The 15883-nt window shown below is 47.0% G+C and overlaps 1 protein-coding gene across 1 annotated transcript; it reads right to left on the bottom strand.

The window, feature by feature from the left end:
• Positions 1 to 12486: 12486 nt before the first annotated feature.
• Positions 12487 to 15657, bottom strand: LOC142831514 (alpha-N-acetylgalactosaminide alpha-2,6-sialyltransferase 1-like). The gene is made up of 8 exons (XM_075941716.1): positions 15292 to 15657; positions 14290 to 14458; positions 14027 to 14198; positions 13697 to 13835; positions 13348 to 13451; positions 13069 to 13158; positions 12886 to 12985; positions 12487 to 12678 (listed from the first exon to the last, which is right to left on the bottom strand). The coding sequence occupies exons 1-8, from the start codon at positions 15655 to 15657 to the stop codon at positions 12487 to 12489; spliced, it is 1332 nt and encodes a 443-aa protein (XP_075797831.1).
• Positions 15658 to 15883: the final 226 nt, after the last annotated feature.

Below are 15883 nucleotides of genomic sequence, written 5' to 3'. Positions count from 1 at the left end.
ATACATAATAAATAAATCTTTAGAAAACAAAAATAAAAAATAAACCTGATGCAATAAATGGACCTGCCTCACTAACCCCACATCAGATAGAGATCTAATTTCCAAAATATACAAAGAACTCAAGAAATTGGTCACTAAAAGAACACATAATCCAATAAAAAAAAATGGAGTACAGACCTAAACAGAGAACTCTCAACGGAGGAATCTAAAATGGCTGAAAGACACTTAAGGAAATTTTCAACATCCTTAGTCATCAGAGAAATGCAAATCAAAACAACTCCGAGATTCCAAGATCAAAAATACTGATGACAACTTATGCTGGAAAGGTTGTGGGGAAATGGGAACACTCCTGCATTGCTGGTGGGAATGCAAGATGGTACAGCCTCTCTGGATGTCAGTGTGGCGATTTCTCAGAAAATTAGAAAACAACCTTCCTCAAGACCCAGTAATACCATTTTTGGGTATATGTCTATAATGAGCATGGAAACAGATTCCTCTGAATGAATAAATAAAGAAAAATCTGTAGTGTAGATAGAGCAGGAGATTTATAGAATAAGAATGAATGCAACTTGGTGTAGTATAAAAGCATTTCTTCTTGTGTGTGGTGTGGAAAATTACTAAGGTGAAATATTAAGAGAACATTTGCCTGTTGGAAGGGTGCCACACCCATCTGGCCCTGCCAGATTGGGGGCTGCACCCAGCAACCTTGGTAATGAAGTAATATTGCCACACGAGAAGGACCCCCACCCTTCCGTGGTCAGTCGATTCTGATAACCTAGGACATCTGGTTATCAGAAGCATCAAACGAGAGGCAGTTTCAAACTGGCATAAAAAGAGAGGCCAGAGGCAGGGCATTTATCTCACTGCTCACAATGGCCTGGACATCAAGCCTTGTGGAAAGAGAGATCCTCTAAGCCTGCCTCCGAATAGCAAAAATTAAATGCCTAAACATTTAATGCTCTGTCTCCCGAGTACAGAGCTTCATCTCCCGAAAGCAGACATTTTATGCCTTGCATCCCAAATGCAATGCCTCATTTCCTGAGAGTAAACATCAAAGGTCTGTCTCCCAAGAACAGACAAGACACTTTGCCTTCCTGATTGCAGACAGAACTCTCTGCCTTCCTGAGCACAGGCAGAAGGCTTTTGCTTTCTGAGACCAGGCCACAGACTACATGGTCAAGAATTGATATAGCACCTGATACCAGGACTTTGAAACCTTATCTCGCGAGCTCAGACTACTGGGTCAAGAGTTGAGCCTCGCTGTCCAGCCCTCAGTGCGGTCAGGCGTCCAGCCTGAAGAAATTCAAAAAGCCCTTTTTAAGCTGAAGAATACCAAGTCGTATGATGTTCTTTAATGCGTGCCCAAAATGTTAAGAGAAGAGCATAGGTGTGTTAATACATATGCTAGTATATGGAATGTTAAGAGATATCTTAAAGATAAGTGATAAGTTGTGTTAAGTTTAAGAAGTGTTTTATAGGTAATGGATAAGTTGTATTAAGGTTAAGAAGTGTTTTATAGATAAGTGATCAATTAGGTTAAGGTTATGAATTGGTTTTGTGTATTAGGATTAGTAGGATTAATAATTGTGATATTGAATTGCCTGTGTGTTGCCCATCATCAATCCCCCACGCCTATTAAGATTGTAACCCCCATTGATGCATTGGATATTGAAGTTGCTAGTAAAGAATCATCATAAAGACAGTTCTGTTGCTTGGTCTGGTCACTCATTGCTCTCTGGGGAGAAGGGTCCTCATAGTTACTACTCGCAAAGAACCTGGAGCTGAAGTCCCCCAGCTCGTAACACTATCCAAAGGATGCTCAATCGTGCCACAAGGACATGTGCTCAGCTATGTTCATAGCAGCTTTGTTTGTCATAACCAGAACCTGGAAACAACCTAAATGCCCCTCAACCGAAGAATGGATAAGGAAAATGTGGTACATTTACACAATGGAGTACTACACAGCAGAAAAAGATGACAGCTTGAATTTTGCAGGAAAATGGATGGAACTAGAAAACATTATTTTGAGTGAGGTAACCCAGACACAGAAAGACAATTATCACGTGTACTCACTCATAGATGGTTTTTAAACATGAAGCAAAGAAAACCAGCCTACAAACCACAATCCCAGAGAATTTAGACAACAATGTGAACACTAAGAGAGACTTACATAGATCTAATCTACATGGGCAGTAGAAAGTAGAAAAAGACAAGATCTCCTGAGTAAATTGGGAGCATGGGGACCTTGGGGGAAGGATTGTAGGGGGAGGGGAGAGGCAGGGAGGTGATCAGAGAAAAATGTAGAGCTCAATAAAAATCAATAAAAAAATGAAGAAAAAACACAAAATAAAAAAGAGTGAAAACTAAAAAAAAACCAAAAAATAAAAAAATGGGTCTGTCAGCAAAATATTTATTATAAGACCTTGAAGCCTCATGCCTAGATGGTGTGGCGGAGCCTGCTACCTATAGGCATAGTAAGGTGCTGTACTGCCTGGTTTGTGTCTAACGACACAAGCTAGAATCATCAGAGAAGAGGGACCATCAGCTGAGCAAACGCTAAGATGGGGCTGCAAGCAAGCCTGTGGGGCATTTTCTTAGTGACTGATGTGAGAGAGGCCCAGCCCAGCATCGGTGGTGCTGCCCCTGGGCTGCTGGTCCTGAGTTCTATAAGGAGTCAGGCTGAGCAAACCATAGGCGCGAGCGAGACCCCTCCATGGCCTCTGCATCAGCTCCTGCCTCCAGGTTCCTGCCCTGTCTGAGTTCCTGTCCTGACCTCTTCCAGTGATGTGGAAGCAGAAGCCAAATAAACGTCCTCCCCATGCTCCATTTGGTCTTGGTGTTTCATCACCTGACCAAGACAGGTACCAGCCAGGGCTGGAGAGCTGGCTCAGAGGTTAAGAGCACTGACTGCTCTTCCAGAGGACCTGGGCTTGATTCTCGGTACACACATGATAGTTCACAGACATCCGTTGCTCTAGTTCCAGGGGATCCAATGTCCACTCCCGGCCTCTCGTCAAGTAAAGAACTGTCTTTTGTTATTGGAAAAGATGACTCAACACAATAAACCTGTCAGTTCTCTCTCTCTCACACACACACACACACACACACACACACACACACTAATTTATATACAGAGTGTAACTCCAACAGAAATGGCAAAACAAGTTATTTTCTAGATTCAAAAGTGTCACTAAACTGACCACAGATGAATAAACAGGTAAGAAGAGTCAGGAAACTGAAACAGACACCCATCAGTGAGGTCTGATTCTCCCAGCTACCAAGGCATACTGTAACAGCCTGGCATACTAAACAGACTGGTCACGAGCTACGAACTGATAGAAGGACAGGAGACTGGAAGGCCAGAGAGAGTCCTAGGTAGCTGGGGAAATCACCCTACTTACTTGGTACTGAGGCAGAGGCAGGCAGATCTCTGTAAGTTTGAGGCCAGCCTGGTCTATATAACAAGCTGCAGGCCAGCCAGAGCTACATAGTGAGACCTGTATCAGACAACAAAAGTTAAACATAGACGGTGGGAACATAAGGAACAACATCGCATGTCTGTAATCAAACATTAGGGAGGCTGATGCAGACTGTGAGTTTGAGGCCAGCCTCAAAGAAAGAGCAAAACTATGTCTCAAAACCAATCTATCAGTCTGTAAATAAATAAATAAACGCGTGCAACAAAGCACTGGATGACTGGAATCTTTAAGACTTAAAATACTACACAAGGCACAGGTGGTAGTGGCGCACACCTTTAATCCCAGAACTCAGGAGGCTTAGGTAGGTGAATCTCTGTGAGTTCGAGGCCAGCCTGGACTACAGAGCAATTTCCAGGAAAGCCAGGGTTATGATATGGGATGTCCTTCTGTATAAGTGTTGCTTTATTGGTTGGTGAATAAAGTTGTTTTGATCAATGACTTAGCAGAGTGAAGCCAGGCAGTAAATTCGAGCAGAGATAAAGAGAAAGTGGGCGGAGTCAGGGAGATATCAGGTAGCTGCCAAAGGAGAGGATAGGCTGGAACCTTAGAAACATTAGCGGTAGGCCACAACCTCTTTGCAATACACAAATTGATAGAAATGAGTTAATTTAAGATGTAAGAGCTAGGTAAGAATAAGCTATAATCATTGGCCAAATAGTGTTGTAATTAATATAGTTTCTGTGTGATTATTCGGGTCTGGGCAGTAAGGAAATGAACAAGCAGTCTTCTACTACAGGTACTACACAGAGAAACCCTGTCTTTAGAAAACAAAACAAAGGAAAAACTACGTAAGGGCCTGGAGTCAGTTAAGACACTTGCTGCTCTAGCAGAGGACTCAAGTTTGGGTACCCACGTTGGATGTCTCACAACATCTGCCTGTAACTTCAGCAGATAAAACATCCTCTTTTGTCTGTTAAGGGCACTGAACACACATGGTGCACATACAAATATACACATGAACAAAAGTAAATAAGTTTTAATTAAAAAACTATCCATTTAAAAATAAATTAAAAATACCATATAGAGGGGAATAAGGTGGCGATATCAGGGTTTAAGCGCTAATAACATGGTCCTCCAGTTTCCTTTGGAATCTGGTCTTAAATTCTTTTGTTTGCTTGCTTGTTTGTTTCCTTGAGACAGAGTCTCTCCATATAGCCCTAGCTGTCCTGGAACTCACTCTGTAGACCAGGTTGGCCTCTGACTCACAGGGATCCACCTGCCTCTGCCTCCTGAGTGCTGGGATTAAAGGTGTGCACCACACAATGGGTCACTTTTAAGTTCTTTTATCTATGAGATTAAAAACCTGCTAAGAGGACCCTATATTCCCTGGTAAACTATGGTGCTGAGTGGAGATATCAACATGAGTTGTGATTTTAGATGGAAGACAGAGAATTAGATGTGTTCATTTTCCAAGATGGTGTTTCTCTGTTTTACCCTGAGTGTCGTGGAACCCTGTCTAAAGAAAACAAACAAAAAAATTATATGTGTATGTATATTCATGTGTATGTTCATATGTATGTACATTCATGCAAGTATATGTTGGTGTGTATATATTCATGTGTGTATATGTGTTCATGTGTGTGTATATTCGTGTGCATGTGTATATAAATTTATCCTATGATTCTATCTAGATCTATCTATCTATCTATCTATCTATCTATCTATCTATCTATCTATCTATCTATCTGGGCTGAGTGAGGAAGGAATCACTGGAATCCTCCTGAGGCAGAGAAGGCAGGCTCTAGCACAATTAGCAATGGCTTATTCCCCCACCACTGACTTCCTACCCATAAACCTACAATTTTCTGGGAATCTCACCAGAAACTCCATTTATGGGAAAGCCCATATACCTGTTATACAACCCCAGTTGCTTCTAGTGTGAGTTTCTCAGATTATAAATTCATCCAAGGCATCTCAGGGAAGAAAGCAGAGGCAGAAAGAAGGGTGGGGTCCCTAGATACCCACTGAGCAATGGAATTTCAAAAGCCTTCATAATCTTGGCATGGTTCCTGCTGTGACCCTCGAAGGGACCCCACTCACACTCTCTCTCTGTGCTTTCTCTTAACCCTCATGCACAAGCCTGTATCGAAACAGATTTATTTATTTATTTATTTATTTATTTATTTATTTATCCATTATTCTGTGTGTATGCCTGCAGGCCAGAAGAGGGCACCAGACCTCATTACAGATGGTTGTGAGCCACCATGTGGTTGCTGGGAATTGAACTCAGGACCTTTGGAAGAGCAGGCAGTGCTCTTAACCACTAAGCCATCTGAAACAGATTTTTAATATATGTATTTTGAATTATGTGGAAGGCGATTGCACATATGAGCGCAATGGCCTGAGGAGGCCAGAAGAGGGTATCAGAGCCCTGAGGAGGAGGAATAGGAGGTTGTGAGATACTTGGGGTGTGCGCTGGGAACCAAACTCAGGCCTTCTCCCCAGCCCTGAATTAGCTTTAACGAAACTTTCAACTCTGCCTCGCTTAACCAGCCCGGCCTGAAATTCCCTCCAGTGTCGATCCATGAATCCCGCTTTGTCCTGAGTAAAGGTCCCTAAAATCTAAGACACCGGTTCTCAACCTTCCTAAAGCTGTGACCCTTTATTACAGTCCCTCATCTTGTGGTGACCCCAACCCTAAAATTATTTTTGTTTCTACTTCTTACCTGCAATTTTACTACTGTTAAGGATTGTAATGTAAACACTTTTGGAGAGAGAGGTTTGTCAAGGGGGTTGTGACCCACAGGTTGAGAGCCACAGGTCTAAGAGAACTCAGGCTGCTGAGGGTGTCTGAGTGGAGTCGCATCTCTGTCAGTTCACTGCAGACAGATTAGCAGTCTCTGGACGCTACTTAAACCATCAAAGTATTTATTTAGGGCATCTGAGATTCCGCACTGAACAAGAATCTCACCTGGACCCCGGGAGCAGGCAGCTGGTGAGCTTCATTCAGCCGACTGGTGCCAATCTGAACTGTTTCCGAGGCAGGAGTCAAGTGTGTTCCAGTGCTAGCATGATGTGGAACGAGACCAAAAATGGTGCAAAACTTAAGGTCCTGCTGGATTTGTTTCTGCCCTCCCCTCTGGCTCTCCAAAGATTAAATTCAATATGTTTGAGCTGTCGGATAGGTAACTTAAACTGATGTCCAAAAAGCAGTTTGTCAGTGAAGATGAGTCCTTTAAAAATTTGGTGGGTTTTAAAAATGTGTTTGATCCACTCTCCCCAATTTAGTGTGTGCATGCGTGTGTGTGTGTGTGCGCGCGCGCGTGTGTGCGCGTGCATGTGTGTGTGCGCATGTGTGTGTGTGCGTGCATGTGTGTGTGTGTGCGCCCATATGCGCGCTCGCCGGTACCTGTGTGGCAGCCAAAGGAAAGCCTGAGGGAGTCAGCTCTCTCCAGGTTGTGAGTGCCTCAACCCTCAGAGCCATTCCAATGGTAATTTAGTCCTTTAAAATCAAAAGGCGAGAAGGGGGAGGCAGGGGAGAGGGAGGAGGAGAGAGAAGAAGGAGGGAGGAGGGGGAGGAGAGGGAGAAAGAAGAGGGAGAAGGAGGAGACAGAGGAGGAGAGAGACAAGGAGGAGAGGGAGAAAGGAGGAGGAAAGAAGGGGAGAGGGAGGAGGGGGAGGAGGAGAGGGAGAAGGGAGGAGGATGTAGAAAGGGAAGAGGTGGGAGCGGGGAGGAAAAAGCAGCAGCAGTCCCGGAGCCTGGGAAGGAGACTCTGCCACCCAAATCAAAACGACCTGAGGGTGAGAATAAGGGGTGTCAAGGGGTGAATTTTCACAAAATAAGTCCCACCGGATGCCAATGTAAACACAGAAAGACAACCATCAACAAAGAACTGCAGGGGACCTAGAGACCGGAAGTCACGGCTTCACACCTACCCAGTGGCTTACACATTCACGCAGGAATCCTTGCTAGACAGAAGCTTACCACACAATCGCCATCTCCCGGGAAATACTTTGCAATGCCCGTGGCCCTTGGGGACAGTCCAGCATGGGGCCTGGAGAGGCAGCTGGGTGGTTAAGAGCACTGACTACTGTTCCAAAGGACCCAGGTTCAGTTCTCTGTACCCACATGGTGGTTCATGGACCATGACCCCGGAAGGTCCGATGCCCTCTCTGGCTTCCGTGGGCACCTGTGTTCCTGTGGCTCATTGGCCGTACACTCACACAGACATGCACACATACGCATGCATAAAAAAATAAATAAAAAATAAATCTTAAAAAGAAAGAAAGAAAAACTGAATTTCCAAGAGGAGTCCCAAGTGGCTAACTGGGCCTAGGTTCAACATGGAGCCTGGTGGCCATTTGATGCCTGGTGGGGTCACGTCTCTGCTTTGTATTCCTGGAATAACCACAAGTTGAGCCCTTGCAGTCGTTGCCTGGGTACGTTCCTGTCTCAGCTGCCAAGATAAACAGGCTCTGGAAAGTTCTATTTTGTCATGAGGACCTGACCTGTTATGACCCGCAGTCAGCCAATCAGGACTGATTATCTGCTATTTGTTGACACCCCTCATTTACATAGCTGACCGGTGCCAGGACTACCGCAGCAGCCCCTCTTTGCTCTTACAGACTACTCTTGTTTTCTTTGGGGGATGGCTACCCCTGATTTGTAGACTATTTCTCAAAGCTCCCCTCCTTCCCTTTGTTTGTGCGCGTGTCCATGTGTTAAGTGCGTCTGGTACACTCGATGCTTAGGACCGACCATACAGACTCGGGCTCTAGTGGACCTGCCTCTCTCTTCGCGTTTCTGAGGACACCCGGCACTCATGCAGTGCACGTACATACAGGAACGCAACTACGCATCTAAAAATAAATAAATCTTTTTTTTTTTTTAAGAGTCCGGGTATTAAACACAAAAGCTGAAAGTGACCAGGATTTTAAACAAGAGAACAACTGAGATGGATGGGTCCTGAGGGATGACGCCAAGGTTGTACACACACACACACAAACACACAGACACACACACACACACAAACACACAGACACACACACACAGACACACACACAAACACACAGAGACACACACACACACAGAGACACACACACAGAGACACACACAAACACACACAAACACACAGAGACACACACACAAACACCCAGAGACACACACATACACACACACAGAGACACACACACACAGACACACACACAAACACACAGAGACACACACACATTCACACACACACACAGAGACACACACACAGAGACACAAACACACAGACACACACACACACAGACACACACACACAGAGACACACACACACAAACACACACAGAGACACACACACAAACACACACACAGAGACACACACACAAACACACAGAGACACACACACAGACACACACACACTCACACAAACACACAGAGACACACACACACAAACACACAGACACACATTCACACACATACAGAGACACACACACCACACACACACAAACACACACACAGAGACACACACACACATTCACACACACACAAACACACAGAGACACACACATTCACACACACACAGAGACACACACACAAACACACAGATACACACACACATTCACACACACACAAACACACAGATACACACACACATTTACACACACACACAAACACACAGAGACACACACACAAATACACACACAGACACACACACACGGACACACACACACAAACACACAGACACACACACACAAACACACAGAGACACACACACAAACACACAGAGACACACACACAGAGACACACACAAACACACAGAGACACACACACACAGAGACACACACACACACTCACACTGCTGTCTAAGGGGCCAGCCTCCAGAAGCACAGGGCTTTGAAAGGAATCTATGGAGTCCCTGTAAGCTAGGACTTTTCTATCTGAAGGGGTTTGGGGAAAAAGACACTAACCGCTCTTGATGACTTCCTTCTTTATTCTCTGTTCTTTCTTACTATATACTTTTATACCGCAGCAAAGGTTTTCAGGCAATATAGAAATTACAATCTGGTTACTTTCTGTTTTTTTTCCCTTTTTTTTTTTTTAAAAAGATTTATTTATTATGTACGCCTGCAGGCCAGAAGAGGGCACCAGATCTCATCATAGCCGGCTGTGAGGCACCATGTGGTTTCTGGGACTTGAACTCAGGACCTCTGGAAGAGCTGCCAGTGCTCTTGACCTCTGAGCCATCTCTCCAGGCCCTCCATTCTGTTTTTCAGGTCAATGATTACAAGGAATACAAAACAAACAGTAAAAACACCGGGTTTTCCATCTCCCTCACATGGTTAAGCGTTTTTCATATTATAGGTGAAAATCAAATTACCCCAAGAACCCACAGACATTCATACCCAAGCAACGTGTTGCAGATTAACAGTGTTGGCAAGCAAAGTATTGTTCTCAGGTCTTTACTGGCAGGCTGGATTTTGTAGTTGTAAAGAAAGGACTAATTATTTATTACTTATCTTGAAAGGTAATCTTATAAGCAATCTTAAAGGAACCACAAACGTAAACCTTAATATGTGAAAAAGAATCAGTTAGCTGCACTTTAAATCTTTAGGGCCCATATTCATCCATTAATGGCTTTTTATATCAGGAGATTGAGGGCAGAAATGGTATAAGGAATTAATCATCACCTTTGGTCAGCACCAAATCTAGCAAGAAAGGCACGTCAGCCGATGATAAATGGGCTGCTTTGTTCTTGTTCCCTGACCTTAACGAGTTCGGCTTTCAAAGATGTGCCTTTCCACTCTAGATTGTCTTCTTGGTTTTATTTTTCACCTCAAAGATGATTTAACAAAAACATCTTAGTCTGACTTCATTATTTTCAAAGCTTTGTTTCAGCTGCGATGCACTCTGAGACCTGTGAACACATCTCCCAACGTTAAGGTTAAAAGAATTTAAATAAGCTGGGGACTACTGGGGGACTCAATTGTTAATCATTAATTTGAGCTACAATCCATGCAGCTCCTTAGGTGAAACTCACAGGCTCTGGCAGTGAAACAACCCTTGTATTTATTTTCATTCATCAAAATTCTGTATAAGCTACCATTATTATTATCAGTTAGACAGTTCAGCTTGGAGAAGAATCGCCTTCTTGAAAATCCACAGATAAAATTACCCAGTAGAGTGTGATGTATCCAAGAGATAAACACTCAACATTACAGGCAGTAGAGATCAACCCCACATCCACTCAGGCCGTGCTGGATACGGGAGACAAGGCAGTGATAAGCATGTGAAGGCATAGCCAAAGCAAAGGACATTCTGGGGTCTGGGGTCTCGTGGCCTTGCCTAAACGAGATTCACCCACCAGAGAGTTTCCTCCTGGTGGGCTGACACCTTGAACCTCAATTGCTAACTGCTGCTCCTCTGACATGGCCACACACACACACACACACACACACACACACGCACGCACGCACGCGCGCACACACACACACATGCATGCACGCACACACACACAGGCATACACATACACACACTAAATTGGCAGGAGGGTAATCAAACACATTTTTAAAACCCACCAATTTTTTTAAAGGACTCATCTTCACTGACAAACTGCTTTTTGGACATCAGTTTAAGTTACCTATCCGACAGCTCAAACATATTGAATTTAATCTTTGGAGAGCCAGAGGGGAGGGCAGAAACAAATCCAGCAGGACCTTAAGTTTTGCACCATTTTTGGTCTCGTTCCACGTCATGCTAGCACTGGAACACACTTGACTCCTGCCTCGGAAACAGTTCAGATTGGCACCAGTCGGCTGAATGAAGCTCACCAGCTGCCTGCTCCCGGGGTCCAGGTGAGATTCTTGTTCAGTGCGGAATCTCAGATGCCCTAAATAAATACTTTGATGGTTTAAGTAGCGTCCAGAGACTGCTAATCTGTCTGCAGTGAACTGACAGAGATGCGACTCCACTCAGTCACCCTCAGCAGCCTGAGTTCTCTTAGACCTGTGGCTCTCAACCTGTGGGTCACAACCCCCTTGACAAACCTCTCTCTCCAAAAGTGTTTATATTACAATCCTTAACAGTATCAAAATCACTTAAGCTAGGCCAAGTTGACCTGGGGCGGACTTGGACTTGGGACAAACTTGGGCAAAGGACTTTCCTGCACCTGTGTAGTCTTCTCTGCTCTTCAGTGAATGTGGACACCACCCCCGCAGAGCTGTGGTGACAGGGCAGCAGAAGCAGCAACTGTCGCTCTGCAGACCTGAGAAGTGGCGGGGGTGGTCGCCACAGCACCCTCTCCCAACACCACCTGCTGGTCGGAGAGCTGTTCAGAACAGGACACAGGGAAAGGGGCGACCCCGGGCAGATGCACCCTTCAGGCATCCTCCTTGGAGGCCACCTCGGGGCAATGCTGCCTGTGCTGCCCAGCTGCATCTCGGGCAGCCCTCGCCGCTTCCATTGCTCTAGGCCACTTCGTCCTGCCCAGCCCTGCACCCGGTTGTACTTTGGATCCCTGGGCTCCGCTCTGCAGAAGCACTGACAGAGAAATTACTCCATGGGGCTCTAGCCATCCCAAATTTTCTCCGATTCACACTTGTCATGCGAGTCCTCTTCCCTCCACAAGCAGAAGCAATGAGTGCCCACTGGAGACACTACTGCACTATCTAGGCAAATCCCAGATCTTTTGATACCCTACTGGGCATTAAGTCTAAAAGAAGGTTGTATTGTTTGTGGATATTTTGTTTGCTAGTTTGTTTTGTTTGTGTTTTCATTTCATTTTGTTTTTTTCCAATTCACTACCGAGAGCCCCAGTTAGTGTTATTTTAGGTCCCAGAGCCCAAAATCTTGAAGACAGAGTTTGAAAAGTAACCTGAAATGAACTGTTGGTGTCTATGTGTGTGCTTTGAGCTAGTAATGACTTCCCAGAGGACTCCCAACCCTCGGGCTCCTCACAGCTGTTCCTTGGGACTCTCCAAGGGCTTGGAGCCTGCTTGAGTCCTGGGAGATGAGTGGGGACATCTGAGGAACCCTGACACCCTATGGTGTGCATGATCTAGGAGACTCCTGAAGCCGAGCTGCTCAGTTCTTCTCTTCCGGGTGCTCTGGACGCTGGTAGAGCCGGATGATGCCTTCATCGTGCAGCCGCTTCCATACTGTTTTCTCTAAGTTGAAGTCATGGTTTATGTAAAAGATCAGCCGTTTCCACGACTTATCATAGTAGTGGTCAGAGAAGCGCTCGTGGCCCTGGGTGATGAAGCCATAGGCACTCACCTGCATAGAGAATGGGGGAGGAACTGGGACAGTTCTGGGTGTGTAGTGGGGCTTCCCTCATGGGAAGTCTGACCATTCCTCCTTTATCCTGGTTCTGTCCCCAGGGGTCTGCATGCAGGTTCGCCAGGGACACATGCATGCTCATCCCACTCCCCATTCCCATTGGAGGTTGTCAGCCACCCCCTGAGCTGAGCTCCACAGCCTCACCTTGTCACAGAGATGAAGGGCCGTCAGCAGTAAGAGGGCACCAGTGGTGGGGCGGTATATTCTCCAGTGGGCAGTGTTTAGGGTCTTTGACCTCAGAAACCTGCTCAAAATACACAGATCCCCACTGTCAGGAGACAGCGAGGATGAGAGGGCACAGCCCCTCCGTGGGCTTTCAGCCCTCACCTGTTCTTCATGTAACGGATAAAGTCTGGGTGCAGCAATAGGTATCTGTCCATGTCCAAGGCATCCCGGAAAGCTTCCTGGGGCCTGTGCCTGTATCAGGGAAGGATCACTCAGGACCTGTTCTCTTACCCAGCCTGTTGGGGCCAGGACAGGGTCATGGTATGACCGCTATCCCATCTCCAGGTGGCACAGAGACAGTCCCACCTGTCTAAGTCTTTTGAAGTCAGCCACTGACTTCTCAGTCTGGCCTGGGCTTTGGGTCAGGAAGGGAAGAGGTACCTGAACCAGTGAAGTTTGGTTTTTGCCATGGTCTGGTTCAAAAACATCGCTTCTAGCCACTCGTAGTCCCGAGTGCCCTCCAGGAAGTGTAGGTATCTGACATCCTGAAGACCAAGGACAGCAAGTGGTTCAGCAGTACCGTTTTGGGGACCGTGGGCTGGGGGTGGCCCCACTCGCTTCCAGACTGTCCCCTGGCTGTGCCATGGCCTGAGTGACTGATCCCACTGCTCTTGCCCTCATATGAGCAGAGCGTAGGACGACCCAGACTCCATCCACACACAAGGTATTCATCTCTCTGTCAGTCCCTCAGCAGGAGGCTGTGTGGCCACACCCATTCCTCTCCTCTCACCTTTCCCAGAGGCACATGCTGGAAACCCCGACTGCCCAGTATGAGGATTGACTGGACCATGGAGAAGGCAGTGAAGCCGTAGAAGGACGTCCGGGTCCCCACATCCTGTTCATAGCCTTTAATAACGGCTCCACTCAGTCTATATGGAAAGACCAAAGTGGATGGCAGGGATGGAGGGGAGAAAATTGTGGAGGTGTGTGAGAGAGGATGGGGCAGAGAGGCAGGAGCTGGAGACACACTCCATTTTCCAAATAAAAGCATTGGGACACTTGTCTGCTTTCCCATAATAGTCCATGTCGACAGGCACGAGGCTGGAGGTGGAGAACATACCGGAACACATAGTCATGGCTGTCTATCTCCTGGCCCACGTGCGAATCGTTCAGGATGCCCCCGTTGCCCACCACGGCACAGGTGATACACCTGGAGCTCCCCGAGGGGAGGCTGGCCAGGAGCAGCTGCTGCTGGGGTAGCGGAGGGAAGCGGGTCACCACCTTCTGGACCACTGGAAGACAGCAGGGCTCCATTCAGAGTCCCGGAATGAAGCAGACCCCAGACAGGAGCCGGCCACCCTCTGCCCTGAAGTGAGGACTCACAGGACTGATTGAGCTCCATGAAGCCAAAGGGCGGTGCAAAGTGCTCTAGACGGTCCCACTCGCTCTGGGTGAAGTGGGCACCGTCCAGGAAGAGAGTGAGGTTGGGCAGAAAGATATTCTTTAGCCACGGTGACTTGGAGGCCCTGATCTTCAGAGAGTCTGGGCATGTCTATGTGCGGGAGAATGTGTCAGGCAAGGGAGGGGCACAGAAAATTCATCAGGCAGAAGCTGGACTGGGCACCATCAGCCAGAGGCTGGACTGGGCATTACAGTCCTGCCCATCCTTCCTCTCTCACTCTGAACTCCACATCTGGCTGTCTAACTCTCCAAGTCTGGGCCCACTTTGGCCCCAGAAAACAGGCCCGCTCAGTCCCTAACCAGCTACACCTTGGTAAGTCTGAGGATGCACATGGTATGCCCACTGTACTGTTGGGACAATGATTCTGTTCTGTGTGTATCCACAAACAGGTTTTCCCTATTGCCCTCCTGGGCAGGGGGCAGAAAGATTAGGGAGGAGACATGGGGTTGATCGCCCACAGTTTTCCTTCAGCCTGGAGGAGAGTGAAGGTTCTAGAGTCAGCTTTCCAGAGACAGCTGTGTTCCTCGGGGTGGGGGGCAGCAGCTGGGCACGAGTCTGTCTTCTTGTCCGTTAGTCCCATGACCATAGAATAAGGATTCTTGTCCCACAGGCCAGAACTGGCCACACTCTGTCCCCACAGACTGCTGATCTGCCCCCAGGCCTTCTTCAAGGCTTCCAAGGCAAACAAACTCCTTCCCACCCACACCCTGCTGAATGGTCCAGACCTTGTATGGAACTGCCTTCTCCTCTCTGATTGGCTGTCATAGGAAGGAGGAATGACCCAACAGCAGTGCTGGGCCAATAGCAGTGCTGGGCTAGCACAGGGTGGGCCAAGGTAAAAGTGACAGCTGAGCCTAGAGGAAGGGGCTGGTTGGGATGGGGTGGGGTGTGGAGGTTGAGGAAATGAGGAGGTCCCAACTCACCGTCTGCAGGCCCCTCACATCCAAACTGTATTCTTCCTCAAAATCCCACCGAGGCTCAGACTTGAAGTCAGAGGCTTTCAGCCTTTGACTTCTCTTGGTGGTGGGGCGTGAGAAAGAGGCCGGGGATGGGTTGACCTGGGCCACCTTCTCCTTGGCTGGAACAGCTGCTGTGGCCCTTGGTCTCTTCCTCTGCTCTGTCAACACTGCTTCTGTAGTTGCCAATATTTTGTTCCAACTTTCTGGAACAGGAGTCTTTGCCGCAGGCTCTTCCTTGCTCTGATCCTTCTTCTTCTCCTCCTCCTCTTCTCTGGCTGCCACACTGTTCTGATTCTTCAGGCCCAGAGCCTCTGTCTTGACAGAGGTCATCTCCTTGTCTTGAGGTCTTGTACACTGACACCTGGACACAGATAACTCTTGATAAAGGTTGGATGTTATACAAAGTGACCAAAACATCCCCAGCAGGCAGAGAGATGGCTCAGTGAGGAAGAGAGCTTACTGTGCGATTGTGAGTGCCTGAGTTTGTCTCCTCAGCCCCCATGTTAATAAACAAAATAGCAGCAGTGAGGACAGCCGTGCATGTGCCTGTAACCAG

Source organism: Microtus pennsylvanicus, chromosome 11 (assembly GCF_037038515.1).
Source record: "Microtus pennsylvanicus isolate mMicPen1 chromosome 11, mMicPen1.hap1, whole genome shotgun sequence".
Classification (NCBI taxonomy): domain Eukaryota; kingdom Metazoa; phylum Chordata; class Mammalia; order Rodentia; family Cricetidae; genus Microtus; species Microtus pennsylvanicus.
This window is presented reverse-complemented; position numbering and strand designations above follow the sequence as displayed.

Excerpts from the sequence above, each read along its gene's own strand:
- LOC142831514 (XM_075941716.1), bottom strand. The coding sequence starts at position 15,657 with ATGACCTCTGTCAAGACAGAGGCTCTGGGCCTGAAGAATCAGAACAGT. Across the intron at positions 12,986-13,068 it reads ATCCGTTACATGAAGAACAG|GTTTCTGAGGTCAAAGACCC; the intron begins GTGAGGGCTGAA and ends TATTTTGAGCAG. Across the intron at positions 12,679-12,885 it reads CCCTTCATCTCTGTGACAAG|GTGAGTGCCTATGGCTTCAT; the intron begins GTGAGGCTGTGG and ends TTCTCTATGCAG.